This window comes from Lutjanus erythropterus, chromosome 4 (genome assembly GCF_056507025.1).
Source record: "Lutjanus erythropterus isolate fLutEry1 chromosome 4, fLutEry1.hap2, whole genome shotgun sequence".
Classification (NCBI taxonomy): domain Eukaryota; kingdom Metazoa; phylum Chordata; class Actinopteri; order Lutjaniformes; family Lutjanidae; genus Lutjanus; species Lutjanus erythropterus.
The window spans coordinates 10,251,581-10,279,334 of NC_139320.1; the positions used below are offsets into that span (position 1 = coordinate 10,251,581).

General features: G+C 37.8%; 1 protein-coding gene across 1 annotated transcript in view; it reads right to left on the reverse strand.

The window, feature by feature from the left end:
* Window positions 1–27,754, reverse strand: part of dock10 (dedicator of cytokinesis 10) — a 97,223-nt gene that overhangs the window by 37,854 nt on the left and 31,615 nt on the right. The window contains exons 2-7 of the mRNA XM_084716933.1: window positions 12,300–12,419; window positions 5,857–5,946; window positions 4,871–4,953; window positions 2,388–2,460; window positions 1,939–2,079; window positions 1,116–1,250 (exon numbers count right to left, since the gene is read on the reverse strand). Of these exons, the coding sequence (XP_084573059.1) occupies window positions 1,116–1,250; window positions 1,939–2,079; window positions 2,388–2,460; window positions 4,871–4,953; window positions 5,857–5,946; window positions 12,300–12,419 (642 nt within the window). The remainder of the gene's footprint in view (window positions 1–1,115; window positions 1,251–1,938; window positions 2,080–2,387; window positions 2,461–4,870; window positions 4,954–5,856; window positions 5,947–12,299; window positions 12,420–27,754) is intronic.

Genomic DNA, 27,754 nt, shown 5'->3' on the forward strand with positions numbered 1-27,754 from the left:
TTTCCTTTTTAATTCAACTTTATAATTTTGTTAAATTAAACATCCATCTTTGGATAGGTCTGTGTTTTCTATTGTGATTTATTTGACCATGATAAAGGTAAACCCAAGCCTGCATATACAATTAAAATGCTGAGGATAAAAATACAATATAGCTAAAAGCTCATTTCCATTGTGGCCTTTTAAGGAAGAGGAAGCTGCTACTCCCAAACACCATACAGTACATCCAGCAAATGCTGTAATTTAAACTAGACAACTTTGTCTTTAAACAACATGCAGACACATAAAATAGACAATCATGAGGTTTGTCAGTCACTGGGTTTTTACAAAAAAAGGAAAAAAGGTTAAATTCTCCACTACTACACAGCATGATAATGTCTTGACTTGAGCATTTAGTGCCATCGTGTCCTACATTATAATGCCACGAGCCACATTTTACAGCAGTACAACTATAAAACACAATGTCTCCTCATAAAAGATAATACTCAGTTAAAGCTAAATGTCACTTCTGTTTACTTTATCCTGCTGTTAGGTTTTTTGTATAGAGGGATGCTCTGATGAAGGTCAGAAGCTTACAATAGATGTTGAAGTGTTTAGATGTCTGTATCTTTTTAGCACCTTATTGATTTGTGGCACTTAGTAGTAGTTTTAACTGGAAAAGCCTCACTATGTGACTCTAAATATAAATGTCTATATATTCATTGTTACATGTCACTGTTCGTGTTGCTGAGCTCTCCTGTGCCCAGGTACTGATGATCACGATGATGATGTCATTAAGTGTTATTACACTGCAACATGTTTTCATAAAGGTGTAATAATTCCTTTGACCTCAACTAAAGTGGTACAGCTTGAACTTGTCATAAAGATGTTATTATATAAGGCCAGTTTGATGACATAGTACAGTACTTAAGTGATACAGAGTTACTTGATGGAAAGATAGCTAGTTTACTTGTTGGCTAAGTAGGCTAACCGCTAACTGCTGTCCTGTCAGGTTATGTTGTCTTGGTTAATATCATAATTTGGTTATGACAGTGGCAAGTCGATCCTATGCACAGCCCTTCAAATAAAGTGTTCCTGTGTTTACTGTGTTGTCTTAAATGAATGCTTTAAAAACTTACCTGTACCACACCAGTGCACGAGTCAAGGAAGATGCAACCTTTGGGTTCCTTGGAAATCTTCTCGTCCTTGTAGAAGTTCATGATGTAGGAGTTATCTGTCAGCTGGGTGAGCTGGAAATATCTTCTCTTGAATGACTGCACAGATAGAAAAAGGTGTAAATACCTTAACCTGGTTTAAGGAAGAAGTCATAGGAAACTATTTACATAATCATTAATAATTGAATAGTAAATGAAGGCAAGGTGTAGAGCTACATGTAAGCCATTTTAACAGGATATTTGAACTTATTTTGCAAAAAAAAAAAAAAAACATCAGACACAATTTATTACTTTTTGCTGAACATTTTATATTGTGTAAAACATGACTGGAGGAAACTATAGAGTCACTCTATATAGTTCGGATAAATCCAAATTTGTGCAAATGTTATTAAAACTGTAGGACACTCCTTTCAGTATCTCTTCTGATTTTTTAAATGGACAATACAAACTTCTGCTCTCCGTGTCCGTCCATTTAAACACAACAGGCTGAAGATTTCTTTTTTTTACATCAGCCTGTCCTGTTGCTAAACTAAAAACAGTGTGCTGCTGAGATCTAGATCCAGACAATACAATGTGATGTTTGTGTAAATTTGTCATGACTGTCTGACACATTCTGAACATTTTAGCCCATTTTCAACTGTCATATGTACTGTATGTTTAATCTGTGTGTAATGTGTTGAAAGGAGCTGCCCAGTGTGTACTTCAGTGTGGACTGACAACAAAGTTGTATCATATTGTAAAAAGTGCATGTGTGCATTAAAAGGGACGGCATCAGACATTTCCTCACCCGAACAGTGATGCTATTGTTGACAGTGCTGTTAAAGTTCCCTTTGTAGAGCCAGCCTGATCGAAACACACCGATTCCTCCCCCTCCTCCTCCTCCTCCTCCTCCCCCTCCTCCTTTGGATGAGGACAGGGAAGTGGTATCCTGTGACACACAAATACAGTCAGTTATAGATACATTAGCTTTCCATTCATCCCTCTGACAGAGTGGAGCAGATGATCGATAGTGAAAAAGAGACCTTCCGAGACTCTATCTCTGGACAACCATTTGTCAGTCAAATTACGTCCATAAACAATGTCCCACTGACCTGTAATGAGCTAACTGCTCTTGCAAAGTATGTTTTAACAGCTTTAAGGCTGCAATAAACTAATTTAAACATGAAGCTCAGGATATATCCAGTATGTAATGCATTCATTTTAAAGGCATTTGTCAAGAAGATGGTCATTACTGACCTCATCCTTGTCCATGTCCTCATAGTCAATCTCAAACGAATGAGATGGCAGCTTCTCTGCCTTGTACAGTTTCCTATAAAGGAATGGAGAAAGAAGAGAAGACATGTGGAACTCTGATAATAAAATATATTGATGGAAAGAGAAACTGATTTAAGGAATTTAAATAATCCACTCTATCTGAGTGGTGCAAATGGCTGTGGGTGGCTGATTCGGCTCCATCGTTCTCCTGTCAGGAGTCAACAATAGGTAGTCCTCACTCGATCCCGCTCCACTGGTTTCACTGGCCGACCCTTCTTTGTGTCTGAGAGCCATGGGATAAAATGTCTTTGTGTGTGTGCTGTGAGCTGCAGACAGCCAGGCTACAGTCTGCGGAGGATAACACTGGAACCACCCTCTGCTAAAAGTCACACAGTCGTAAAAAATCTGGCTGAAGAAATCTTTTAAGGGGACTATGTTTAGAAGATTTCGTGTGATTGCGGCCTGGCCACTGACAGAGGAATGCTAATACTGGCGTGCACAGATGAAGATTGCTCCACTCAATCACAATGGTGACAACCACACATATACAATAGCTGTAGATTCCCATTGTACTATGGTTTCCCCGGGGTTTTCACTATAAGCCCATAAGCTGACTGTTTATGGTTGGTTAGCTTGTTAAATATATAAACAAACAATATAACAGTAGTGTTTGTGCTTTTACACCTACCAAGAGACAACATCAGTTGGTATTATGGTGCTCTAATGCTTGGTTGCTCCAACGATGATTCATTTTTAAACCCGGTTTGACTTAACTTTAAATTATGTTGCACCAAACTTTGAAACTATCTTAAGCCTCAATTTAAACCTTTCTTTAAACCTCAGTTTAGTTTGATTGAATTCTGCCACACCAAAACTTTAAACTCCAATTTAAAATGTGATGAGTATTAACTTATTTACCTATTATGTTGTTGTCAGTCTAACTGGTGTTTATGCTGTATCTTATTTTATAATCCATCATGGTTGTCAGTTCAGAGGTTATGTGAACTGATGGAAAGAATACAGTGGTAACCCCTGGGACAGAAGAGGGACATTCCTGTGGTTGAGACCAGTAACTGCAGGGCCGCTCTGGGTCAGTCTCACTGGGACTGACACAACTCCAGTCAACTGACTGACAGCCTGATTTAAATAAACGAGCAGCTGACTGAATGGGTGTCTGACTGGTTGACTGACATTTAAAAAAAGGGATTGAGGGAGCACTGACAGTAAACCTTTGTTAGAGTGGAGTCGTCCTCAGTCCTCCACTATTACTCCTTTCTCACTCAACATCGGCCACATCTTGTTCTTGTTAATGACCTTCCACCTCAGTGTAACAAATATTGGTGATTCTTGACGTTAGTGGTTTGTTCTGGGTCTGGATGTTTATGAGGAAAATACCAGTATGCCTTTAATCATGGATGTAATCATCCATTACAAAAGTAATAGTATAGAATGAGACAACTGCACATGAGAAAAATATAAAAAGATATACTTTACAGTAGTTTATTAACATGAAAACATGATGTTATAAAACTGCAAAGAAAACACCTGTAAAAACTTGCAGCTGAGAACCATAACTATTCTATGTTAGTGCTGATTTAGAGTTTTGGTACTGATACCAAAAAACAGGCAAAAAAAGAAAAAGCCAAACTTGTAAACCTTGCCCAAATAAAACTGTCTAAAACAAGCTATTTGATCAGAGAATAAAGAAACAAGATCATGAATTTGATCAATGCCAGCTTTCAGGACTTGACAATTAAATAAATTCTACAGAAACATATCAGACTAAAAATGTGCTAATGTTCAATATCCGGCAAAGGTTAGAGGAATGTTTCTGACATTTTGGGGAATGCACTTTTTGTCACAATTTGTCTTGTTGCTGAGAGTTAGATGGAAAAATAAATACCACTTTAATGTTTGTATGCTTGACAAGTCAGAAACACAGCCTCTGACTGGTCGAGAGGCTGAGCCAAAAGCATCACATGATTTCTAGTGGACAGCTAACAACATGATAACAACAACTATTTTCTAGATAGAAAAGTGGATAAACAACCACAGAAGACATCCACAGATTTGAAATTATGGATTAATTTGACAGAGTCTTCCAAAATACACTCACTATGTGCCAGACTATTTCTTGACCGGATGCAGTCGCTCCCTGGTGTCCCACTTGGCTGTCTGCCAAGCTCACGGTGATGACAAGACTCCAGAAACTCACTTTGCCTGGCTGAGAATTAATCTTGCAGTACTTCTTGGCTAGCTGTTTCTCCTGCTTCTAGTCTCCTGGCTGTAACTTCATCTTTAGGTGCCTCTGGCAGCATCGCACAGATGTACAAGTTGTATCAATCTTGTCATCCTTCTCTCAGCAAGAAACTGAAGTGTATCTCCCAAAATGATTACCTATTTCTCTAAATCCCTTACAGCAGACGCAGTGGACAGAGTGATAGAGTGATGTCAAAGTGTCAAACCTTGGCAGCAGGCGGTAGTCTCCAGCGTAGTCGTCATACTTGAACTGGACCACATTTAGCTCAGAGTTGTAATACTTGCAGGCCTGGAGGAGAGGATGGAGATTAAGTTGAATAAGATTAAATATTAACTCTCCAAAATGATGGCCTCTCTGGGAAAATGGACCTGGGGCAGCTGTAAAGTCTGCAGACAATGAAGAACAGCTATACTACAGTGAAAGCAGAGTCAGACCTCGGCTCTCCTGAGGCCAAGTTACTGATGTGCAGGCTGGGATTCATCATCAGATTATTTAAATTATAAAGAGGAACTGAATTAAGTCTCTATCCCTGAGGAATCTGCAAATAAAGATATCTGAACATCTTAATAGATCACTTGTCTGTCTCAGGGGTTGAAATAATTCTCTTACAGGGTGTGTACTATTACTATTTATTGACTGGAAGGGAGCTTTACTTGAATGCCGTGAAGCTATTCTCTTTAATCCATTTGTTTAGAAAGATTGTGATCTTTTGTTAACAATGTCTCAGATTATAAACAGACCAAACATATTATCAGCTGCAACATCAAACTCAGACAGGACAACCCCCACCCCTGCCACACACACACACACAAATAAAGTCAGACACACACATGCTAGTCTCCAGTGAGCTGTGACAGTACTGTCTGGGGAGTTTTTCTCTATTCTGATATTATTTCTCCACTGAGCCTTTGAGATTATGGCTGGTCGATGTAAAATGGGCCCTAATACCCCTAGCCTAGACACACACACACATGCACATCAAAATATGCACACACACATCTGGTTTATTGCAGAGGCATGGTGAAACCGCTGCTATCAGGATGTCCTATATTAAGGCCAGCCTAAACTGACAAACCAAACCACCACCAACTGAAACCTTTTTCACTCCAAACCACAGCACCCTCAGTTCAGTCCTGTGTACAAACACACATGCACACACACACAGACACACAGACACGCACACACACTCACCTGTCTGACCAGCAGACATTCAGCCTGTAGCTCCGCCCCCTCTGGAACAGTTGACTTGAGAGTTCGACTCTCCTGAGGCACAGTGGATACCTGGAGGGATAAAAGGATCAAGAGGGGACTGTTAATATAACGGGAAATACATAGAAAATTATTAAACAAAACACGGCTCCACTTAGGCCTGTCACAATGACTACTTTTGTTGAACGTTGTATTGTCCCAGAAATAATTAATAATAAGAACTGATACGTAAGGGATAATATAAAGTGAGCAGGTGGTGCAGGTCTTGAATCACCCTGAAGAGGGTTATTTTAGCAATAATGTGGCACATTATCCCATTTATTACAGGACTACTTACCAAAAAAAATCAATAAATTGACACAAAATGATTGATGTCACTGCATCTGAAATTCCATGCTAACATGCTATTTCATAGGCTAAAACTTTATGTGAGTTTTTTTTTGTACGTCAAAAACCTTGGAATGAAATAAACAGAATGCAAGGTGCATACTTTTTCGGGGTGAAATATTACAGTATGCAAGTACTGGACACGACATCAGCATAAATATCCCACAATGCATTGTAGCAGTAGTAATATCAACAACATAACAGACATGGTGGGCAGTGTACCAAGACAGAAAATAAAAGATGAATGAATAAATGTAAGATTTTACTTTGATAGGTGTAATATATTTTATAAATTACTTCGGTGTTAGCACAGGTTACTATGGTTACACATCTGCAACTGGCAAGAGAGCTTTCAGGAAGTGGTGTGATATGTGCTTAGTGGTGCATAATTTTGGACGCAGCCTCTTTGACCAGAATAGCATCCATATCATAATGCAAGTACACCCTTTCTAAGAGCAATTAACTTTTAATTCTTAAGAATATTCAGACACTGGAATTGGAATGGGGAAAAACGTATTTAAAAAGCCTCATTCTCTCTCATTTGACTTAAATCCACAATGTACCCACACTGGAGCTGTGCAAACCATGTCACCATTTGAACTTACTCTTCCAAAGTTTCTGTAAATGATAGCAGAACATGTCTCAGCATATTTTTTTTTCTGTTCATTTGTTTTGGGCACTGTGAAAATAGTGCTTAGACACTGCATCCAAGTCTTATGATAGTCTTATGATGATATGATTAAAAAGCTCTGCTGTTTATTCTGGCATCACATTGGCTAAAATGTTGGTACAATTCTTAAGTAAGCAAACATACACACACAACACAACAGGAAATATCATACAAAAGATGGACTAGAGACTTTAATCATTATAAATGACCTCAGTAAGTCCATAATGTAATTATTGTGACATGCCTAACATAAAACTAAGATACTTTAATGAGATACAAACAGTAACTTTTAGGAGGAAAAGAGCAGATGTGATATTTCACCAAGCAAGTGTCATGTTTAAGAAGTGTGGGTTGTTTAGACTGTTATCTATGAACTAAACTGAGAACAACACCCTCTGTTTAAAAAAAAAAAAAAACCCAGTTGGAAACTGATTATAGTTGATAGGAAATCATCCATCCATTCATCTATTTTTTTTTTTTTGGCAACTGATTTTTTATTTCTTACTACATGCATGATTCAACAGTTAAACCATTGTTCTAAATCAAAACACTTTGTACAGATTGATGACCAGTTAAAGGGAATAATAACTGAATAAACAAGTGGAGAAGCATAATATGGTAATAGTTTGATGTGTACAAAAACAATATGAATCACATGTTAAGGCCTTCAAACACACCAGATCTGAGCCCATTCATCAAGTCAAGTCAGTTTTATTGTTCTAGCTAATAAATCACACGCTTCCAGAGCGGGCAAACATGCAAACTGTACAGATTTTGGATTGGCACGCTCGACAGCTCTCTCCAGCACCGTCATCAAAACACGAAACGACAGACGATGTTCTCGATGAATGGAGTTCATCAAATCAACTGTGTGTCAAGGATCATTTAAGCTTTTTCTGGAGACTCGAGGTGGATCAGCTCATAACTAACAAACTTCAAGTTGATGTTTTTTCTCTTTTTGCTTTAATGTGCCTCCCATAAACTGCAGATAATCACAGCAAAATCCCACTACATGGTCTTAATAGAAACAGCCTAATATTGATTTTTGATTGATTGCATACAGTCATTCTGATAATGCACTCCAAGGTTTCCTTATAAACTTGACCTCACCCATTATTAGACATGATAACATGGTATTATGGATGTCGCTCACTATTTTGTTCAGACTGAAATTTCAAAAAAATACTAGTGGATAGATCAACATCAACAGAACATATGATCACCTTATTATATATGTGGTGTCGCCAGTAGGTCAAATTTTCACTTTGTCTAATACTTTATAGCAGCCTAGAGTTGGTCCTCAGAGTCCCAGCTAGTGGGCCTCTGAGGCAGTGGTACTGCTAAATGGTTAAATAAACATTTAGGATTTTAATTTATTTAATTTTTTGTCTAAATGTCCTCAATAATTCACGTACATAAAAACATCAAATTAAAATATATCATTTCAATGATCTGTTATGTTTTAATATCACAACAGCAATCATGACACATCATCATGTAGAGACAGTGACATAAAATGGTGGGTTTTTGAAACAAAGAAGTGATGTGGGAGACAAACCAGACACCAGTAACAGCTTCAAAACATGTGGTGAGGAAGCATGACCCTGAATACATCAAACATGGATTCATAACAGAACTCAGCAATGCCGTTGAATGTGGTGAAATCCTGTCACAACCTAGTTTATTTTCTCTCATCTGGGAAATTTTGCAACAGTCATAAATGGGCCTTAAGTTACAAATAGTTGAAAAACTCTGCTTTACATTTTATGAACAAATAGAACTAATGGCATCCCCACCAGCCTCAGTAGTACTTAGTGTTTATTTCTAATTCCCAAATGTTAACATGCTAATATGCTAAACAAAGATGATGGACTCGGTAAAACATCATGCCTGCTGGTCAGCAGTGTGTGTTATAGCTGGTAGCTCACTGTCAGGTGGGTTTGTAACACCTGAGCCTGGTGTTCCCAGAATATAAATCAGGCTCTGATGTTACTCATCCTCTGTCTCCCTCTCCCTGCAGGCACCCTGATCAGTGATGTGGCAGCTGCAGGTTTCCTCAGTTCACCTTTTGCTTATTTACATTTACACGCCTTTTTCACCCTCCATGCACACACTACACCGCTGACTTTACTGACAGTCATATCGCATGCCTTTTTGTTCCTTTGTGGTGTATGTATTTCATTTACTTTTGTTAAATAAATTACATTGTTTGAATCCTTAAAAATTCAATTTGTCATAGCATAAGAGCCAAGTTATGACTCTGCTAAGCATTAGCATGCTAATGTTGTCATTGTGAGCGTATTATCATGCTGATGGTAGCAGTTAGCTCGAAGCACCAGTGTGCCTAAGTAGAGCCCAGAGACTCGTAGTCTTATTTTTACTTATCAGTATGACGTGTCAAGCTTAATTGCTCACATATTAACACATCATGAGCGATGACTGGAGAGGACATGCAAAAAGTTATTCCGTATATTGATGTAATATTCATTCATTCCTTCTTGAAATTCTTTCTAGTCAGCTTTATTGCAGTGAGGATGAATAATTTAAATCAAATCTCTTAATAAGTAATTCCCTTACTCAGTAGTGATTAGACCTACAACTGATAACTGAAACCATGAATCATGCAGCTTTAATTATATAAAGTACATTTTATGATCCATGAGACAGAGAATCAGCATTAAATCTTTAAGGTTCACATTCATATTCAAAAAGAAACAGAAGTATTCTTCCAAGTCTTCAGAATAGGAATGAAAACAAGTCAGCACTAAAGATCTTTGTGCAGGAACAGAGACAGACTTTGATTTATGCAACCCAATCAGCTGGCTAGAGCACTGAGCTCGCTAACCAACTGGCACTGAAGCAGATCTAGTAAATGCCTTTTGTGCATTAGCAATACTCTGCCAAGCCGCCTTCACTTACAATTATGGAAATTGACTGTAGGCTGCAGAGACAAAGAAAATCAGAGGAGATTGTGTTGTAGCCAGACAGAGCCTGTGAACCCAGAACCAGTGGAGTCGTGCATTAAAGCTACGACTCCAGGGGTCCACAAGCAAACGTTTCCCTTTACCACAAACAGCAGCCAATTAGGTCATCTTAATGTGGAGGGGATCTGCATCTGCAGAAATGCATTAGCACAGTAATGAAAGTACTAATGAACAAAGAGCTAAAGGGAACTGCAGAGAATAAATTGTCGACTGTAATGAAAAGACCGCAATGCTTAACATGCATGATTAGTGTGAATAAGTCTGTCACACTGGAGTGGAGAGAAGATGTCACATGTTGCATTTTAAACAACAACATATCACAGTCTAATTAAGAACTGACAGCTTTAGATAGCACTACATATTCTATCCGCCATTTTACTGACCTATTTTAAATTGTGTGAATGTAAATTTAATGTAGAATATAGAGCTTTAAAGAGTTCCCGCAATGGAATTAAAAACAGTCAGTTATATGGCATGTACACTACTTTATGCTCACACTTTATGCTACTTTATAGTTGTAAAAATTGCTCTTCACCAGTGTTTCAGTTTAAGGAGTGACCCTGTCTGTGGTTGTCATGGTTACCACAGCTGTTGAAAGGACGAGAATCCTAGTGAATCCCTCTTTGTTTAGTTTTTCATTGCAATGTCAAAAAAAAATGACTCTAATAATTCTTCGATTCATCTTCACAGTCTAGATTAGGGAAATGTGTCATGAAATAACACTCAGTCATGTTTTGAACATTGCTTCAGCATCCTAAGAGCCCGTTTGAGTAAACATGCGTTACAGAGAACAGCTGTAGTAACTATGACAACCGCAGATACATCCAGCTGACTTTTGCCAGTTGACAGTGACTCATCAAAGTCAAACACTGGTCATCTATGATGCAACATGACAATTATCCATACATGTCTAAAATCTGACTCACTCACTATTAACTGTTGAACTGTTAAGTGTCTATTAATAAGTAAGTGATGGGATGAGGGAATGATTTGGGTACAATGACACAGATCTGTATGTTTTCATTGAATAAATTTGTTCAATAAATTGATGAGATGTATACAGAGATTTGGTTAATTCTGAATTCTTCTTGCTAGAGCTCCAGTCATGACTTCAGAAGAAGCCCAGCTACTTCAACACAACCCTAATGTTAGAGGAGGGATTTGTGTAGAGTGTGTTTAATCGATCCATTACCAGGTCTGAAGTAAGGTTATAAGTCAAAGCCAGCACTTCTGCTCCTGATTAAAAACATCCCGTCTCCCTTCAAACCAGGCTGCCTCTTCAAACTTGTATTTGCCTTTGCCTTATTCACTCACAACACGTCTCTGCTTGCTCTTTGCAACAAAACTGTTGGCATTTCAAAACAATATCTAATACATTTTGTTTGTGCATGAATCTCTTTTAGTGGAATAGTACAAATCAATTAAATATGCTGTTAAATAAAAGATATTTGAAATAAAATAATATGGATTATACCAACACCGTTATTGATACTAATGCAAAAAAATAGATGTGACATTAAAGTATGTGTGTCAGCAGTTATTATTGCATTTTGCAGAAACAACTAATACAATTTCTTCTTGAGTTGTTGCATGCTGTACTGACCAGTTAGGAACCAGTACCAGTTTAGTACACGTTCTCATACATAATCCCTGGTAGCCATCAATGGTAACGGCTTCATAAGTAGGTCTGAGACCTCAGTCTTTGATTTGATTTTGTCATGTATGACCTTGTTTCTTTCGCTCTCTTTGTATCTTGGTGTTTGCTCCTGACTTGTTTTGTGTTTGTTGTTTGTAGTGTCTTATAAGCCCATGAGGGCTGGGCACCTTTCTTTTGGTGCATGACACTGAAAAAAAATAAATTACCTTATCTTACCTTACCATAAATGTGAAAAATTGCTGCTTTTTCTTCTTTCACCAAATTGTAAAGCGAATATATGGATTTTGTACTGTTGTACAGCCCAAATAAGATACTTTAAGATATCTCATCACACTACATCACAACTTTTCTAGTTGCCTTGAGTTTGATCTGAAAATGTCATCTCAACATCCTCATTTTGAGCCCGGATATGAACGTTTGTTGCATGTCATCCTAACTCTTTCTTTACCTTAGTTTCTTTTAGCTCTCTACCACACACTGTCTAATAAAGGAAGAAAATACCCAAAATGTACTTAATCCTTAAAAATAAATCATGCCAGGCTCTGGTAACTTGCAATGAATCAGAACAAACTGACAGTTAACTTAATAATGAACATTTCCCTGATGTTTGTCTCAGATTTAAACTAAAGACCTTCTTGTTCTGAATGCATTAACAACTGAATCATCAGACCACCACCACCCACCCACCCACACACACACACACACACACACAGTCTCACACACTTACCGAGAAATCATTGTCAGGGAACAGGAGCAGGTCTCTGAGAGGGTCTTCCTTTAACTCGTCCCCCAGTTCAGAGATGACAGTTTCATAGTCGAGAGGATCGATCAGCTTCGGCTTCTCCTGCTGCAAATGGAAACACAGAGAGAATTGATCAGCATTAAATTGTTTTGTTGAGTATCTAACCTCAATATGAAACACAATAAAATACTGTAAGATACAATATGATAACTAGTAAAAAGTATTGAAGCATTGAAAGTTCAAGGTGACATTGAATTTTTAGTCAAATGATTCACGTATTTCCTGATAAGCAACATTTTCTAATTTTGGACTATATTCTGTTTAGGAAAATGTCTTTATTTGACACTTATACAGTGGATTGGGTAGTTTATCATATATATTTTGATTTGTTGAAAAACAAACAATTTTCATAATTCCCCAAAGTAAAGCAGCTAAGATATCAAAAAAGAAATGCTTTGGTATCTACTGTAGTTTGGGTATCTTACTGGCATATTGAAAAGTTTTCCTTTGTTTATAAACTTTATTTTCATTTTAGGTGAAACCAAGCATCCGTTACTACTTTGTATGATGATATAATAGACAGAAATGAGTAAGACATGAATAGATAAATGAATGAAATAGTAAATTAAGATTGAATTAAAACTAAGTTAACGATACATTTCAGGAAAAACAAAATACTAAACTATTGAATTCATAATAAATAAAATAAGTAAACATCCACATAATATATCAACCAGCTTGTATGGTAAATGAGACTAGAACTTTATTAATAGGTTCATTATAGAAATCTTTGTCTTATCAAATTGTTCTTTTGTGACCTCTGACTGTAGCTTATCTGCTCCATTACATAAATGTCAGATCCTTTGGGTCCACAAATTGTACGCGAGTCTCAGTCTAACTAATTAATACATTTCAATGCTAGAGTTAGTACACCCAAAAAAATAATTTGCAGCTCTTCCCTCAGGTTTTACCACTAATGGTCTTAGTTTAGAGCATGATCAGAATATGTGGAAGTAATTATCTATTTGTGTTCTTCAGTTTTTGCAACAGTTATTTCTGTCTGGTAGGATACAAAACAATTCTGAAAGCTATTTTCATTTAATTTCTGTTTGTTTTTGTTTTTTTTTAATTTTATCTCATATCTGAATATATCAGATATTGTGAAAGCAAAAAAAAGTCTCTGTGTAGTGAACATGAACCACATTATTCATACAGCGTACAGTGAAGATTTTATTAAAACAGTCTCCATGACAGACAGAGTCATGATCATTTCCTGTGTTTTGCCATGACATCATTAGGACCTAAAAAAGCCAAAGAGGAAGTCACACCACAGCTGAAGCTGAAGCTGAAGCTGAAGCTGAAGCTGAAGCAAGGCTCTGACACACCACAAAGAACAATACAGTTTACAATACTGAGACTAAAAAAGAAATATTAGTTTGCTGAGTGTTGCTTAGGTGAATTTTCCATTCACCAAATGAAACCTTCAACAGAGCGACTACACACTGACGTTTTATAACCTCAAACACCACGAACAAGAGCTCAACCGTCACGTCTATATGTGAAGACCAGTTCTTACACACACACTCAGTGTAAAAAACAGAACTTGTAAAATAATGATGCACTTCAGACGAAACAATCCATTACACAATAGCTTTCTCTTTTCTTGAAGAGCTCTAAAACTCTCTTGAAGGATTATGTAACTGATTAATGAGTCACATTAAGACAACATTTTAAACACGTATTTTTCACTTAAAGGACGACAGTAAATTACTTCTGTCATTCAGAGAACAGCAGCAGCAGCAAAGAGAAAGGTGGAGCAGACTGTGGTGTAGCAGACGGAGGAAGTAATGATCTCTGGTTTTGTTCCCATGCGTACAGTCAGAGCAGAGCAGACCGGGGCTTTTACCCGACACAGCTACCTTAACAGTCAGAACAGGCCTCCTGGCCCTCGACTGAGAGAGAGAACAGAGGGGGAAACAAGAATATAACTCAACTGAGCTGGTGATCTATGGCTGAGGGCAGCGCTCACCACCCGCACTATATACTGTTAATATTTACCTCTATGCAGTATTATAAATTAGTTTGCCTATTTACACTGTCAGCAAGATTTATACTCAGCCCAGACCTGCAGTTCATCTACAGTGTTATTGTCCAGTTCTTTGTTTCCTACATGTATTCATTTATAACTTGTTATAGTAGTATTATATAATGACTTTTTCAATAATAATCACTGCTGAAATATTTAGTTGATTAACTGCAGTTATTAAGAGTCAGTCAAAAGAAAATGAATCACTAAATGTTTTGATAATTAATGAATTGATTAATTTTTCAAGAAAAACTATCAAACATTTGCTGGATCCAGCTTCTTAAACGTAAGGATTCACTGCTTTTCTTTATCATTTATGATGGTAAATGAAGAGTCTTTGGGGTTTGGACTGTTGGTAGGCCAAAATAAGCAATTTGAAAATGTCACTTTTGGCTCTGGGAAATTGTAATTAACAGTTTTCACTTTTTTTTTTTATTAGAGCCAGACTGACATAAAGGTCAGCCAATATTATTGGCATGACATTGGCCTGGCACAACTATGTAGGTTTATATCATTATCGGTGTATGTATTGTCTAATATGTTTTTTACAGAACATGACAGAGATTTTTTCTTTTTTTTTTTTGTTTTATTTTATAAGCAGTGTTTTATGTATATTTGATAATTTTTCTTAATTCAAGTTATACCATATGATTTGTGATAAATAAATAAAAACATTTTTTACTCCCTAATGTTCTATTGGTATCCACTCCAAAAATCCAGTATTGGTATAAAGAATGAATCCATTAATACTGAAAATAATGGGCACTGTAATCAATGATAAAAAATAAAAAATAATACTAATTATTGCATACACTGCAGCCCGAAGTAACAAGCATTCTTTAGATGTCAACTTGAGCTCTGAGAAATTATGAATTTTGGACAGAAATTTATCAATAAATTAGAGCTGCAGCTCCACTGTAACTGACTAGTTGTCAAGAATTAAATTAAATGCCAATTATTTTGATACTCAATTAGTTGTTTTGAATAATCTTTCATGAAAAATGTCAAAATTTTATGTTTTCAGCCTCTAAACTCTGAATATTCTGTGGTTTCTTTAGTCCTCTGTGACAGTAAGTGGAATATCATTGTGTTGTGGATAAACAGATTTTTAAAAAATTAAAATTAATTAGGGCTGTAACTAACAATTATTTTCATTGTTTATTAATCTGTTGATTATTTTCTCCTTGATTCATTAGTTGTTTGGTTTATAAAATGTCAGAAAATTGTGAAAAAATTGATCAGTGTTTCCTCAGCCCAAGATGACGTCCTCAAATGCCTTGTTTTGTACAAAAATCCAAAGATATTCAGTTTACTGTCAAAAAAGAGTAAAATTTAATTCTGACTTATTTTTTAATAAAAAAAAATGCTCAAATGATTTATCTATTATCAAAATAGTTGGTGATTAAATACAAAGATAAATCGAAAATGGAAATAATCATTATCAATCATTGTTGTAGCCTGTAGCACCCAATAATGTAATAATTTACTGAAAATGTAATAACGCCTGAAAATGTAATAAAATTTGCACTTAATCAAAAATGTAATAAAACCCAATAATGCAATAACTTGACCAATAATGTAATAAAATATTCTGACTGATATTGTAATAACATTTTTACTGATAATGTAATACCTTATTACATTATTGGAGATTTATTACATTTTCAGGTGGGTCTTTTTAAAAAAAAAAAAAGATAATGTAATACTTGACAGATAATGTAATATATAGTTCTACATTTTGTGTTTTGAGAATCCAAGACTGTTATATAGCCTACACTGGATTTGAAACAACAGAATGACTGAATTGCAGACCTATACCATACAGCTATATGCACATGCAGATACTAAGGGACATCCTGGTCCTGCTGAGTGTGTGATGGACTTACCTCCTTTGGTGACCAGAATTCCAGCTCAGATATATCTGAGATATATATATATATATATATATATATCTCAGATATATCAGATATATCTGAGCTGGAATTCTTTTATAGTTTTTGAGCAGCACTGGAGACCCCAGGTAACTTCCCTAAACGTACCTCTTCACTTCACAGTTTTCCAACATATCATTACCTCATGAAAACAAGTCAGTGACACTTCATTTGTAAAGATATAACATAAGCATTCCTAACACCCACATACACATTACATGACACCTGACATAAATATAGGCCTCACTCATTAATGGTCTCATGAATGGTCTCACTTTTAATCAGTAAGATGTCAAGTGACAAAGTGGTCAGTCATAAAGTATATTATGAGATTTACCTGTAGGCTTTAAATAAAGATTAAATTATCTTGAAAACTGAGCGGGCACTGCTATATTAAGTGTAAAGTCAACAGGTGATTGCACAGAACAAACAATTCTAGAAATAGTCTAGTAACATACTGGCAGTGTCGGAATGGGGGGGGGGGGGGGGGGTTCGGAATAGACGGACGTGGCGGTTCAACTTAAGCACTGGAGCTCGGTGGAAAGGGGGCGCTACAGCCTCGTCTCCCTATTTGTCTCAGCGGAGCCAAATTAATGATTAAATAAACAAAGAACCCCCCCACCCAACCCCCCGGTCGGACAATACCCACTGCCACAGATGCCTAAAAAAACCTGTGGGAAACAATAGGCTAAGTAACCTAAACCATTAGGCCTATAAAGTTCGAAAATTAATAATGATTGAAAAAATAACTTAATTAATAAAACTTGTGGTCCGTGCACCTGTGAACCACCTGTGAACAGACCACAGTGACAAAAAGGTTGGGAACCCCTGTCTTAAGCTATTTATAGAAGTAGCCAAGCCTTGGCTAAAGTGTCAAGAAGTTAGCATCAAGAACTAGGCTAATATGCAGTCACATGGTCAATAAAATTTATAATTTTTCAATTTTATTTCAATTGAAAATTGAAAAAATGTCTAAAGCCTACCATTACCCAAATATTATCAAACGTTATCACAGAAATCTGAAGGTATTGATGCTGACATTGCATCCTCACTTACCAAGTGGTCACATAAAGGGAGAAATGTCTCTCTTGGCTAGCCACCACCTGAAAGAGACCCTGATCGTGTTCTCCCTTGCAGGCCCTCTAGTGGCCAGGATGCCAGCGTCCAAGATGAATTAATACATCAAAACCCAAAACCCCAAATATATATATAAACCCCAAAAGTTAAAAAATAACCAAGTCAGTTGTCATTATGTTTTGTCATTTTTATGCTGACATTTTTATTAAACCTGTACTTATAGAGGTAAATCTCACGGTATGTCAGCTGACCACTATCACTTGACATAGGCTAGAGGAAGATGGTAAATGGTCCGTATTTATATAGTGCTTTACTATACCTGAAACGATACCCAAAGCGCTTCACATTATACATCACATTCACCCAGTCACACACTGATGGCGGAAGAGCTGCCATGCAAGACGTTAAACACGACCCATCAGGAGCGGTTAGGGGTTCGGTGTCTTGCTCAGGGACACCTCAACATGAGCTCTGCAGGCCAGGATCGAACCAGCAACGGTTACAAGACGGCCGGTCTACCCACTGAGCCATGCCGCCCCGTCATTCAAAGTGATATAATAACCATTTATGAGAGGATATATTTATGTCAAATTTTAAATATATGTGTTGGTGTTATGAATACCTATGCATACCCTCGTCAAATGAAGTGTTACTTAAATTTGTTTTGTTGGTTTGTGGTTGTTTTCACGAGGTAGTGATTCGTTGAAAAACTGTTGAGAGCGAAGTATGTTTAGGGAAGCAATAGTTATTCTCTTGTTTCAAAGTCAGTGTATTTAACAGTCTTAAATTCTCAAAACACAAAATATAGACCTCTATATTACATTATCTGTCAAGTTTTACATTATCATTTTTTTAAAAAAAAGACCCACCTGAAAATGTAATAAATCTCCAATAATGTAATAAGGTATTACATTATCGGTAAAAATGTTATTACAATATCAGTCAGAATATTTTATTACATTTTTGGTCAAGTTATTACATTATTGGGTTTTATTACATTTTCGATTGAGTTAAGTGCAAATTTTATTACATTTTCAGGCGTTATTACATTTTCAGTAAATTATTACATTATTGGGTGCTACATAGCCCCAATAAGTATGGATAAACCACAATTATTAAAAGTTTCTTTTCTGGAAAACAATCATAAGGCCAGCAGGTGAGTAGATTTAGCTTGAGGTTTTTATACGTGTGACTCTACCCTGACCCACGTGACATCAGACTGAATGTTTCAGGGAACGTCTGGCTTTCCCCTCACAAGCCAACATCTGCTAGACACAGTAATGGGACGCTTACTCTGCTAGGTGTGCATCAATACTCCACACATCATTTAATGTCAACTTCAAAGTCTTCTCTTCCTGTCACAGAGCATGACTCAATGTAGTGTAACAAACAAATCTTCAAAAGATGAGGAAATGAAGCACACAGATATCATACAACAATGATTAACCTATTACCCATAGACCATTAGCTGTATAAATCACAATTATGAATATGACTGACAGCTCATAAGCATATGTACGTCACTGACAGTAAACTATAGGCATTTAAGAGTCAATAAATATCAGTTGAGAGTGTAATGCAGCGTGAACGTGACAGAGACAGAAAGAGAATACATACAATACTCAGCCGGTTGAAATCCGATCGCACTCGTTTGCTCTTTATTTTCTTCCTGAAGGTGATTTTGCTCCTGAAGCTCATTGTGAACAAAATCAAGTGTGTATAGTGTCAGAATGTATACACACAAAAAAGCAGCAGAAGAAAAAAATAAACTAAATTAAAAGTCAACTAAACAAAACGCACATTGTGGGGCATGTGCTGTATCAGAAGCAGAACTAAGACTGAGGGTGGGTTCATGAGTTTGTGTCAGCACACGTGGATGTAGAGGAAGTTGATGTTTGCTGTCCAACACACACACACACACGCAACTGTATGCACAGAAAATCCCCGGCAAATGAGAAACCAACCAACCAACCAGTCCCTCTGGTTTGTACACATCATACTGTCAGTCTTTCACTTTCTGACAATTGAATATATGATTAATAATGTACGACACAATTATCTGTTCGGAACAAATTAAAGGTAACAGCTTACAGACAATCAATATTTTACACTCCACATTACTAACCGTGCACACAAGGGGCCCCTCTTTACATTTAAGCACTTATCATGTACTTGCACACAGTCAAAATCAAACTCTCATCATCTAATCTTCTTCTAATGTTATCAATATCACACCGTCAGTCCACACACACACACACACACACACACAGACACACACACACACACACACACACACACACACACACACACACAGACACATGAACTGTCATGCAAACAAACTTCCTGTTCTAAACCTGTTCTGTCCTCCTACTCCTCCTCCTAAATGACACTGTCTGCAACACAGTTTACTCATACTGTATAGAACTTTAAATATATACAAAATGAAAACAAACAGAGATACTGAGTTGTGCATGTTCCCCTCTGACAGAAAATTAACAGAAAAATCCACAAATAACCAATATCTTATGTTTGCCTGCACATTCACTTCCCTCCAGACTAAACCTCATAGGAGAAGAGAGATCAGTACAAGAGGAAACAGCTCCTGATGATACAACAAAGTGCTGTACCTGCTGCTAACACATTACATAAGGCTTTATGTAATTAGGCTTTTTGACGCTTTTCTAAATGCAATTCAGCATTGATATTGAGTTGCTGGATCACATGACATGGAAAAGTGATGACTGCGGTTATAACTGTTTGCACTCTGGTTAATCCACGGATTGTGTGAGCCTGATCATAAAAATTCAAATTCTGATTTATAGTCAACGGGCTGCAGGTGGGTGAAATAGGGTAAAGCGTCTCCCCAGAGGGAAAGAGATGTTTTGTGTGTATTTGCACGAGGCAAAGCAGCACAACTTCTTTAATTCTGTTTCCTCTGGAGAGTTGTCTCTGTCCTGTCACATTTATAACTACAGCTTTTAGTTTTGTTGCTTACATTTCCCACAACATTTGCTGCAGTGACATTATTGTGCAAACAGAAATAAAGCAGCTTCTCTAAGTAAATTGTTAAAGAAAACACTTACACATCAAGACAACACACAGAAATCACCTGGGAAGCTTGCACTGCCTGACATCATTTAAATGGTGATAAAAACTACAAGAACAGGTAGAAGTGCAGGTAATATATAGGGTGTGTCTCCCTAAGAAGTAAAACACTGTGCGCGCATTTACACATAAAGCATAGCAGCACAACTTCTGTAATTTTGTTGCTTTGAGAACTGAGTTTCCTCTGTCCTGTCAAGTTGTAGTTTGCTGCTTAAATGTCCCACAATATTTGGTGCAGTGACAAACAAACAAAGTTGTCTCTCTAATCCACTAATTGGTAAATTAAAGAAATCACTCATGCAGCAATAAAACACACATTAAAGAAATCACCTGGAAAGCCTACTTGACATCATTTAAAAGGTAATATAGTCCGCAGGGACAGGTAGAGATGCAGTAGGGAAATAGGTTGCATCTCCACAGGAAGAGAGATGCAGTTGATCTGAATCTGCATATAGGTATAAATAAACCACCTGAATGTATTATTTTTTGCAATGTAGAGATCTGCACCTCTACCTATATTCCTTTAATTATATTGTAGCAGAGGTAGCAGCCTCAGGTATATATTTCAAACCCTGAACAAACAAATTCAAAAATATCTGTGGCTCCTGTTTTTTGTGATTTGTGTGTACTAAGCATTTAAATCATTTGTGATTAAATGTGGAAAAGTAGAATTGTACAATTCCAACCCTTTTTAGCATGTGACAGTAAAGCTACTCAATGCTCTTCATACTCTATATGCTACAATAATAGTTTGTGAACACTGTGTCAGTTAACAGTTAACAGACAATTTTGAGGTTAAAGTGCAAAAACTGTTTTCACACGAATTGTCAAATACAAAAGTGTGAAATGAAAAGGTTGGTTTCACATTTCATGTCCAGACAATCTTTTTTTTAATTGATTTATTAACTTTAAATTGTATGTTTTTATGTATGCTTAAAGTTGTTTTGTGGCTTTTTTTGTTTTTACTTTTTATCATCGTTTTCATCTACATTTCTTGTTGGTGCTCTTATTGGTGTGTTCAGGAGGAGCTTTTATTTTATTTTATTTTTTACTCAGCTACGTTGAAAATGTGGTCTTTACATCAATGTGCTTCTGAAACAAAATAAAGGTTGAATGAATGATTGACTGAATCTGTTTCACTTTGACTTATTATATTGTTATTTAAGCGATTTTATGACTGCAACTCATCAACACTAAGAACGTGGCTCTGCAAGTCTTCCAGGACAAATCATTTCTAAGTAACGCATTAATCTTAATCTACTGTATGTTTTTCTAACTTTATCATCGTTAATAACTCTTTGATGTTTTGCATGTGAAACGGTGAATCATAATTACGCTCTTCTTAGCACTGCAATCCTTCAAACCTATTTAACATCAGCAGCAACCGCTTCTTCTTTCACTCTTTCTCTCCCTCCCTCCGTCCATCCATCCGTCCATCCGTCCTCTGTTCTACAGCAGCTGCCTCAGCCGGCTCCATCCCTCCAGTCCTCCCTCTCATCCCCTCCTATCGCTTCCTCATGTCATCAAACATCCTCAGCAGCAGCGTACTCCTTTATTTCTTCTGCCTTTGATTCTCTCTGTTTCCCTCCTGATCCCTTGTTCTCAGCCTATTAAACATCCCTTTTAACATCTCTCCTCTCTTTTTACTCCCTCCCTCCCTCTTAGCAGGGGTGAGGAGAAGTGGGTGTTGATGTTGGTAAACTACAGCTGTGTGGAGGGCACAAATAGAGCACTAGACTGGTGGCTCATAACGTGGCTTTCCTCCAGAGCAAGGGAGTGAGACAGAGGGAGAGAAGGGTTTGGAAGAAAAAGATGAGCAGAATGAATCAAAGTTGGGGGGTTATTAAGACAAAGATGGAGAGAAATCACAGGGTTCACCTCTTTGTGCGCACAAACTGGTCTGCGTCATTCCCAAGCACAGATTAAAGGGCTTATCATCCTGTTAAGGAAAAGATGTGAGGAAAAGTGTGACCAAAACAGAGAGAAGGGGAGTGTGGAGGAAGAGAGAGTGTGAAAGATTGATAGGGGGTAAGACAGAGAGAGACAGAAAGGGGAGGAGAGGGGGACAGAGACAGCTGAGACAGCAGAGAGCAGAAGAAACTAGACAGAAGCCATCTGCTTTACATCATTAGAGCAATACAGGGTCTGGGCTGGAGAGACACAGAGGGACTAATGGAGATTCATACTTCTAAGAGAAGTCGCTCCTCTGATGAAAACCAGTGTTCTCCACTTTTGTTCGCAATTAGATGTGTTGACTTTTTTCCCCCCAACTTTCTCGCCTTCTTCCAAAACAAACAGATTGCACTTGTTTTGTGGTGGCTGTCTACTTAACTCATCTATTTCAGTCTGTCCATAAGCAGCCCCCATTCCACAGTGAATGGACAAATAATTCCCAAAAATCACACAGCTTGTCAACAGCCAGTTCACCAACTGATAACACATTATCAAATGCCACTCAAGAGGTCTAACAAGGTCAACAACACCAAAAGATGATTGACAGTAGCCAAAGTGGACAGTGGGTGGAAGATTTGCATTCCTCCCCTGACCACTGTGTCAGTGACAGGGTGTCAGAGGGACAGACAGAGAGTCAAGCTTGCAGGGAGAGACGGAGGGAAGTAAAAGGGAGTGTACTGCATGTCTGACAGTGTGGAGACAGCAACTTACAGTATGTAGCAAGTATTAGACCCTTGCTTCCCACAGTCTTTTTTCTCCTAACACCCCTATATCCTATTATGTGTATGTTCCTCTTCTTGTTCTTCTATTTTCAATGCTGTGTCTCACTTAGGTTGTTTGTTATCATCATCATCATTATTAATATATTTATGTTTTTATTCATGTCTGTTCATTTTTGCATCTGAGGACCCCCTTGAAAGCTTGACAAGATCCTCTAATTAAAATAGAAAATATTTATATCTTCAAGAGACTCTACTAGAGACATTTGAGTGTCATTGACGGAAAGCATTATTGTAATAAAGTCACTTTTGACATTCTCACAGCCTAATTCCCTATAGGACCCCGACAGATATTGGCGTATCAAAGCAATACCGGTCTATATCAGTATCAGTTTATATGTTGTCCAATATGACATTAACATAATCCAGACAGTTTTTTTTGTTATGTTTTCTAGGTATAACTGTATGTATATTTGCTCCTCTTCTAATTCTTTGTTATTTATACCAATTATTTAAACTACCGGTAAAGATTACCGTTTCAGTGACATGTTCTCATTTTGGACAATAAAATTTATTGTTCTGTAAAATATCCTGCCTCTACTACATATTTTTGTCACAAGTGTTTAGATAAGCACATCTGAAGGGTCTTTGCAATACTGGCAAATATATCAGCTGGTAATGTTTTACTCCTGGCCCCTTGGCCTCAAAAATCCAGTATCAGTCCTGTCTTCAACAGTTTTGGTTTATCCTGACAATCTCTTGATAAGGCAGTGACAAGAAACAGAAATATTTCCATACCCAGCCAAAATGGTCGACTATGTCATTGGTTTCATAACCACAGACCATCTTCTCAAGAAATTTTCTGACCGCAGTTAGGAGACAGCATGACATTAAGTTATGGATGACTTCATGCTCTGAGTTTTAAATTTCTTCCACTCATATCTTCATAAGAGAACTTTAACAAAGCTGCATTTGACCTTTGGAGTTTCCCAGGGCTCCATACCCGGGACTTCACTATTCTCGGTCTGTATACTCCTGCTTGGTGATACCATACACAAATAACACACAGCTGTCAACTTCCTACTTGAGTGTCTAATGCAGTTGTGCGTATGTCACAAAACCTCCTGTGTAAATCACCACTGATGAATCACACCTTAGATCACTGTCTTTAAGCATGAAACAGCTAAAATTGAGAACAGTGACATCATTGTTTTTAAAAAAAAGGTGACTTAATTTTGAAAAAACTATTCCCAACATGATTGCATTTTGGAACTAAGAGGGCACTCTGTGAACGCAGGCCTCCATCAAGGCCAAAAGCACAATGGAATGTTAAGAAAATCACTACACCCTGTGATTCAGACCAACTCCAAAATTCAATGTGCTCTTCCTCGGCACATGCTGCACCCTTCCACCAAGTTTCATGGCCATCAAGCCAGTAGTTTTTCCGTAATCCTGCTAACAAACAAACAGCACCGAAAACATGGCCTTGTTGGTGGAGGTAATAAATTCTTTTGAGCCACTTAAGCCAAAAAGGGTAGATACCCTGGATTTTTTGGAAAATTCTCCTGCTAAAAAATCTCAGCAAAAGGTAGAGTTAGTGCTCTCATTTCTCGTGCACTCTGGCCTTCACATGCTCCTATACTTATAGTACAAGAATCAGCAGGAAAGCATGGCTTTGCAGTATAAACTATCATGACTTTAGCTTGCCACAGAAACCAGAGGAGCGGGCACCAGAAGAGATGGTTTATGGAGGGGAAAGAAAGAAAGGGGAAACAGAAAGGGCGACTGTAAAGATCCCACTGTGCCAAAACTCTAACATTTTTTCCACCAGGCTTACAGAAACCAGGGTCTTTCTGGGAATGAAAAATCTGGCCAGCACTAATAGATACAGATACCAAACAGATGGCTGACATGCAGCACTGTACAGAAAAGAAAAGTCTGTAAGGAGAAACACACATGTACTTTCATGTAATTCATTCATCGATTGCTTCACCTAGTCATTCAAGCCTTCATTGATTCATTCAAGCAATTCTCTTCCACCATCTCTTTAATGGTTCTGTTTGAACAGCTATATTTATCATTTTCTCTGTGGGCCATATGCAGAGAAAGCAGATTTTTCCCACAGAAACTAGATTCCTCATGTCTGACCCCACCATCCCCCCTCTATTCTCCTCCCTCCATTTCCGCCTTTCTGCCTCTCAGCTGTGAAGAGAAACAACCAGGCCCCAATCATTGATCATACATCAGCCTCTGCAGCAGAGGAAAAGAAAGAGACAGTAAAAGAAGGGATAGTTTGAGAAGGAAAGCCAAAGATATGGCAAATAACAGTACAGAAAGACAAAATTAAAGGCATAATATGCAACATTTTCAGAAAAATACGATGTTTAGACTCATATAAACATAATCCCTTTAAATAATCACCTATGACCAACTAGAAGTGTGTGGTGGTGGTAGACTTGTCATGATACCAGAATTTTAAATTTCAATACAATACAAGTACAATACAATACTAGATTATATATATATATATAAAACACTGCAAAAAGAGCAAATTTTTAAATTAGCTACTTGTGCACAGTGCTGGCTGTTAATGAAAACTGTCTGGTTTTGTTGCAAACCAAACTTTGGGCAGCACAATTGAACTGAGGTCTTAAATTAGATATTTTCTTTTTTTTATAGCTATGTTGCTTTTAGTACTATTAAATGTTAGTACTGTATTGTTTTTAGACACATGGTACTGAAAAAGTATTCATACTTTTGACCACCTTGTGGTGGCTGTATCTGCACAGACCATGTTATCTGCTTGTATTTTCTTATCTTCTCATTATTTTTCTGTGGTCGGGACACTTTAACAAGCCAAAATATCAGTATTTGATGTCCTGGGAATGAGACTCAACAATCAGCTATTTTTGTGGTGCATTTACAGACAGCTTGGACAAATCCTACCTTTCAGAAAATAAAGCTTATACGCATGATAAAAATTGCTACTTCAAACTTGGAAAACTGAAACAGGACTCTGGCTCAGGACATCTCTCCATCCATCACTGCAATTTAAAATGCAATAAAAAGAATACATTAATGCACACTAAAATATGATGCCATGGTGCACACCCACATACTGTTGTCTACTCTACCTGCCCACACATGCATTAGGAAGAAAGTCAGTGTGGAGTTGGAGGTGTTGATTACCATTACAATGATGGTCAGAGGTGAGGTGGTAGTGGTGTAACCCTCTAGGGTTGGAGTGGCAGCATCCAATGACATCTGGTCCTGTCGTGAACACATGTGACCGCAGTCAGCCCCGCCCACTGACCGTAGAAGCAGGACCACACTGGCCGAACAACCCATAATCCACTGCTCTTGACTCCTAGTCCAGCCTGATCCTGTCCAGCAGTATAGGCGTCACCTGAACTGATTTATCAACCTGAATTCAACTGTCTGCCCTGGAGACACAGTCCAGTTTGGCCCAGTCAGCCCCTGGTCCAGCCAGTGGTGCTGCGCTGTGTTCAAGCCCAGTAGGAAACCTGAGACGCCATCCTACTTCAGCCAGTCCTGCTTTGCAAGCTCTCTGTGTCTTCTCCCTGCACCGCTCCACTCCAGTCTGCAGCTCCTAATGGTGCTGTTGCTGAGCTTACACACTGGCAGTCTTACATGTCTCTCTCTCTTTCTCTCTTCCTCTTACACACACAGGCACACACACACACACACACACACACACACACACACACTGACTGCAGCTGTGCACGGTTCAGCCCAGCCCAGCTCTCCCAACAAATCACAGTCATCAATGGCTGTCAGCTGACCAGAACCAGCTGCTACACACACACAACACACACAACATAATTTTTCTGATTTTCATTCTGCAGCAGTCTCCTTCACCATTTTTCTCCCAGTCACACCAGTCCTTTCAAGTCGGAGTTCTGCTGGCTCTGTTTGTACATTTGTGGTTTGTGCGCTGAAGACAGGACTTAAAGTGCACACACGCTATCCCACGCTCTGACTTTGTAAAATAAACTGTTGCTTTTTTTAAAGAAAGAGTCTAAAAGTCTGTGTGTTTATGCATATGCATGTGTTTGCGACAGTAAATTCAGCTTAGTGTTGCAGAGTGGAGGTTGGCAGAGTGTGTGTGAGGCTCCAGGGAGAGTGTGTTTGGGAGTGGTGAGTGGAAAGTGGATGGAAAGTGGGGAGTGGGCGGTTTTACAGATGAAGCATGCATGTGAAGTTTTAGGGCAGTGGAGTTAATGTGAAATTCCCCTGACTTTGGTTCAACAGTAGGACACTAACTGGGCTGTTTGATAGGTCTAAAACAAGTGCTTCAAGAATAAAACTCCATTATATTAGATCTGACATCCCTGAGTGCCAGCAACAATCACTTTTACCACTCTAATTGTTCTCATGTCACAGTGACATCTGGTCTTGCTTTTCGTCCTCTATTTTCAATGCGTGTGGCTAAACGAACAGAAAGAAATGTGCATTCTGAGAACTAAATGGTTTTCATATGTTTTCAGGCAATTTGAAATACTTCTCATTATGAAATTCCTCTTCTTCTTCATTGCCAGTTGTACTTGT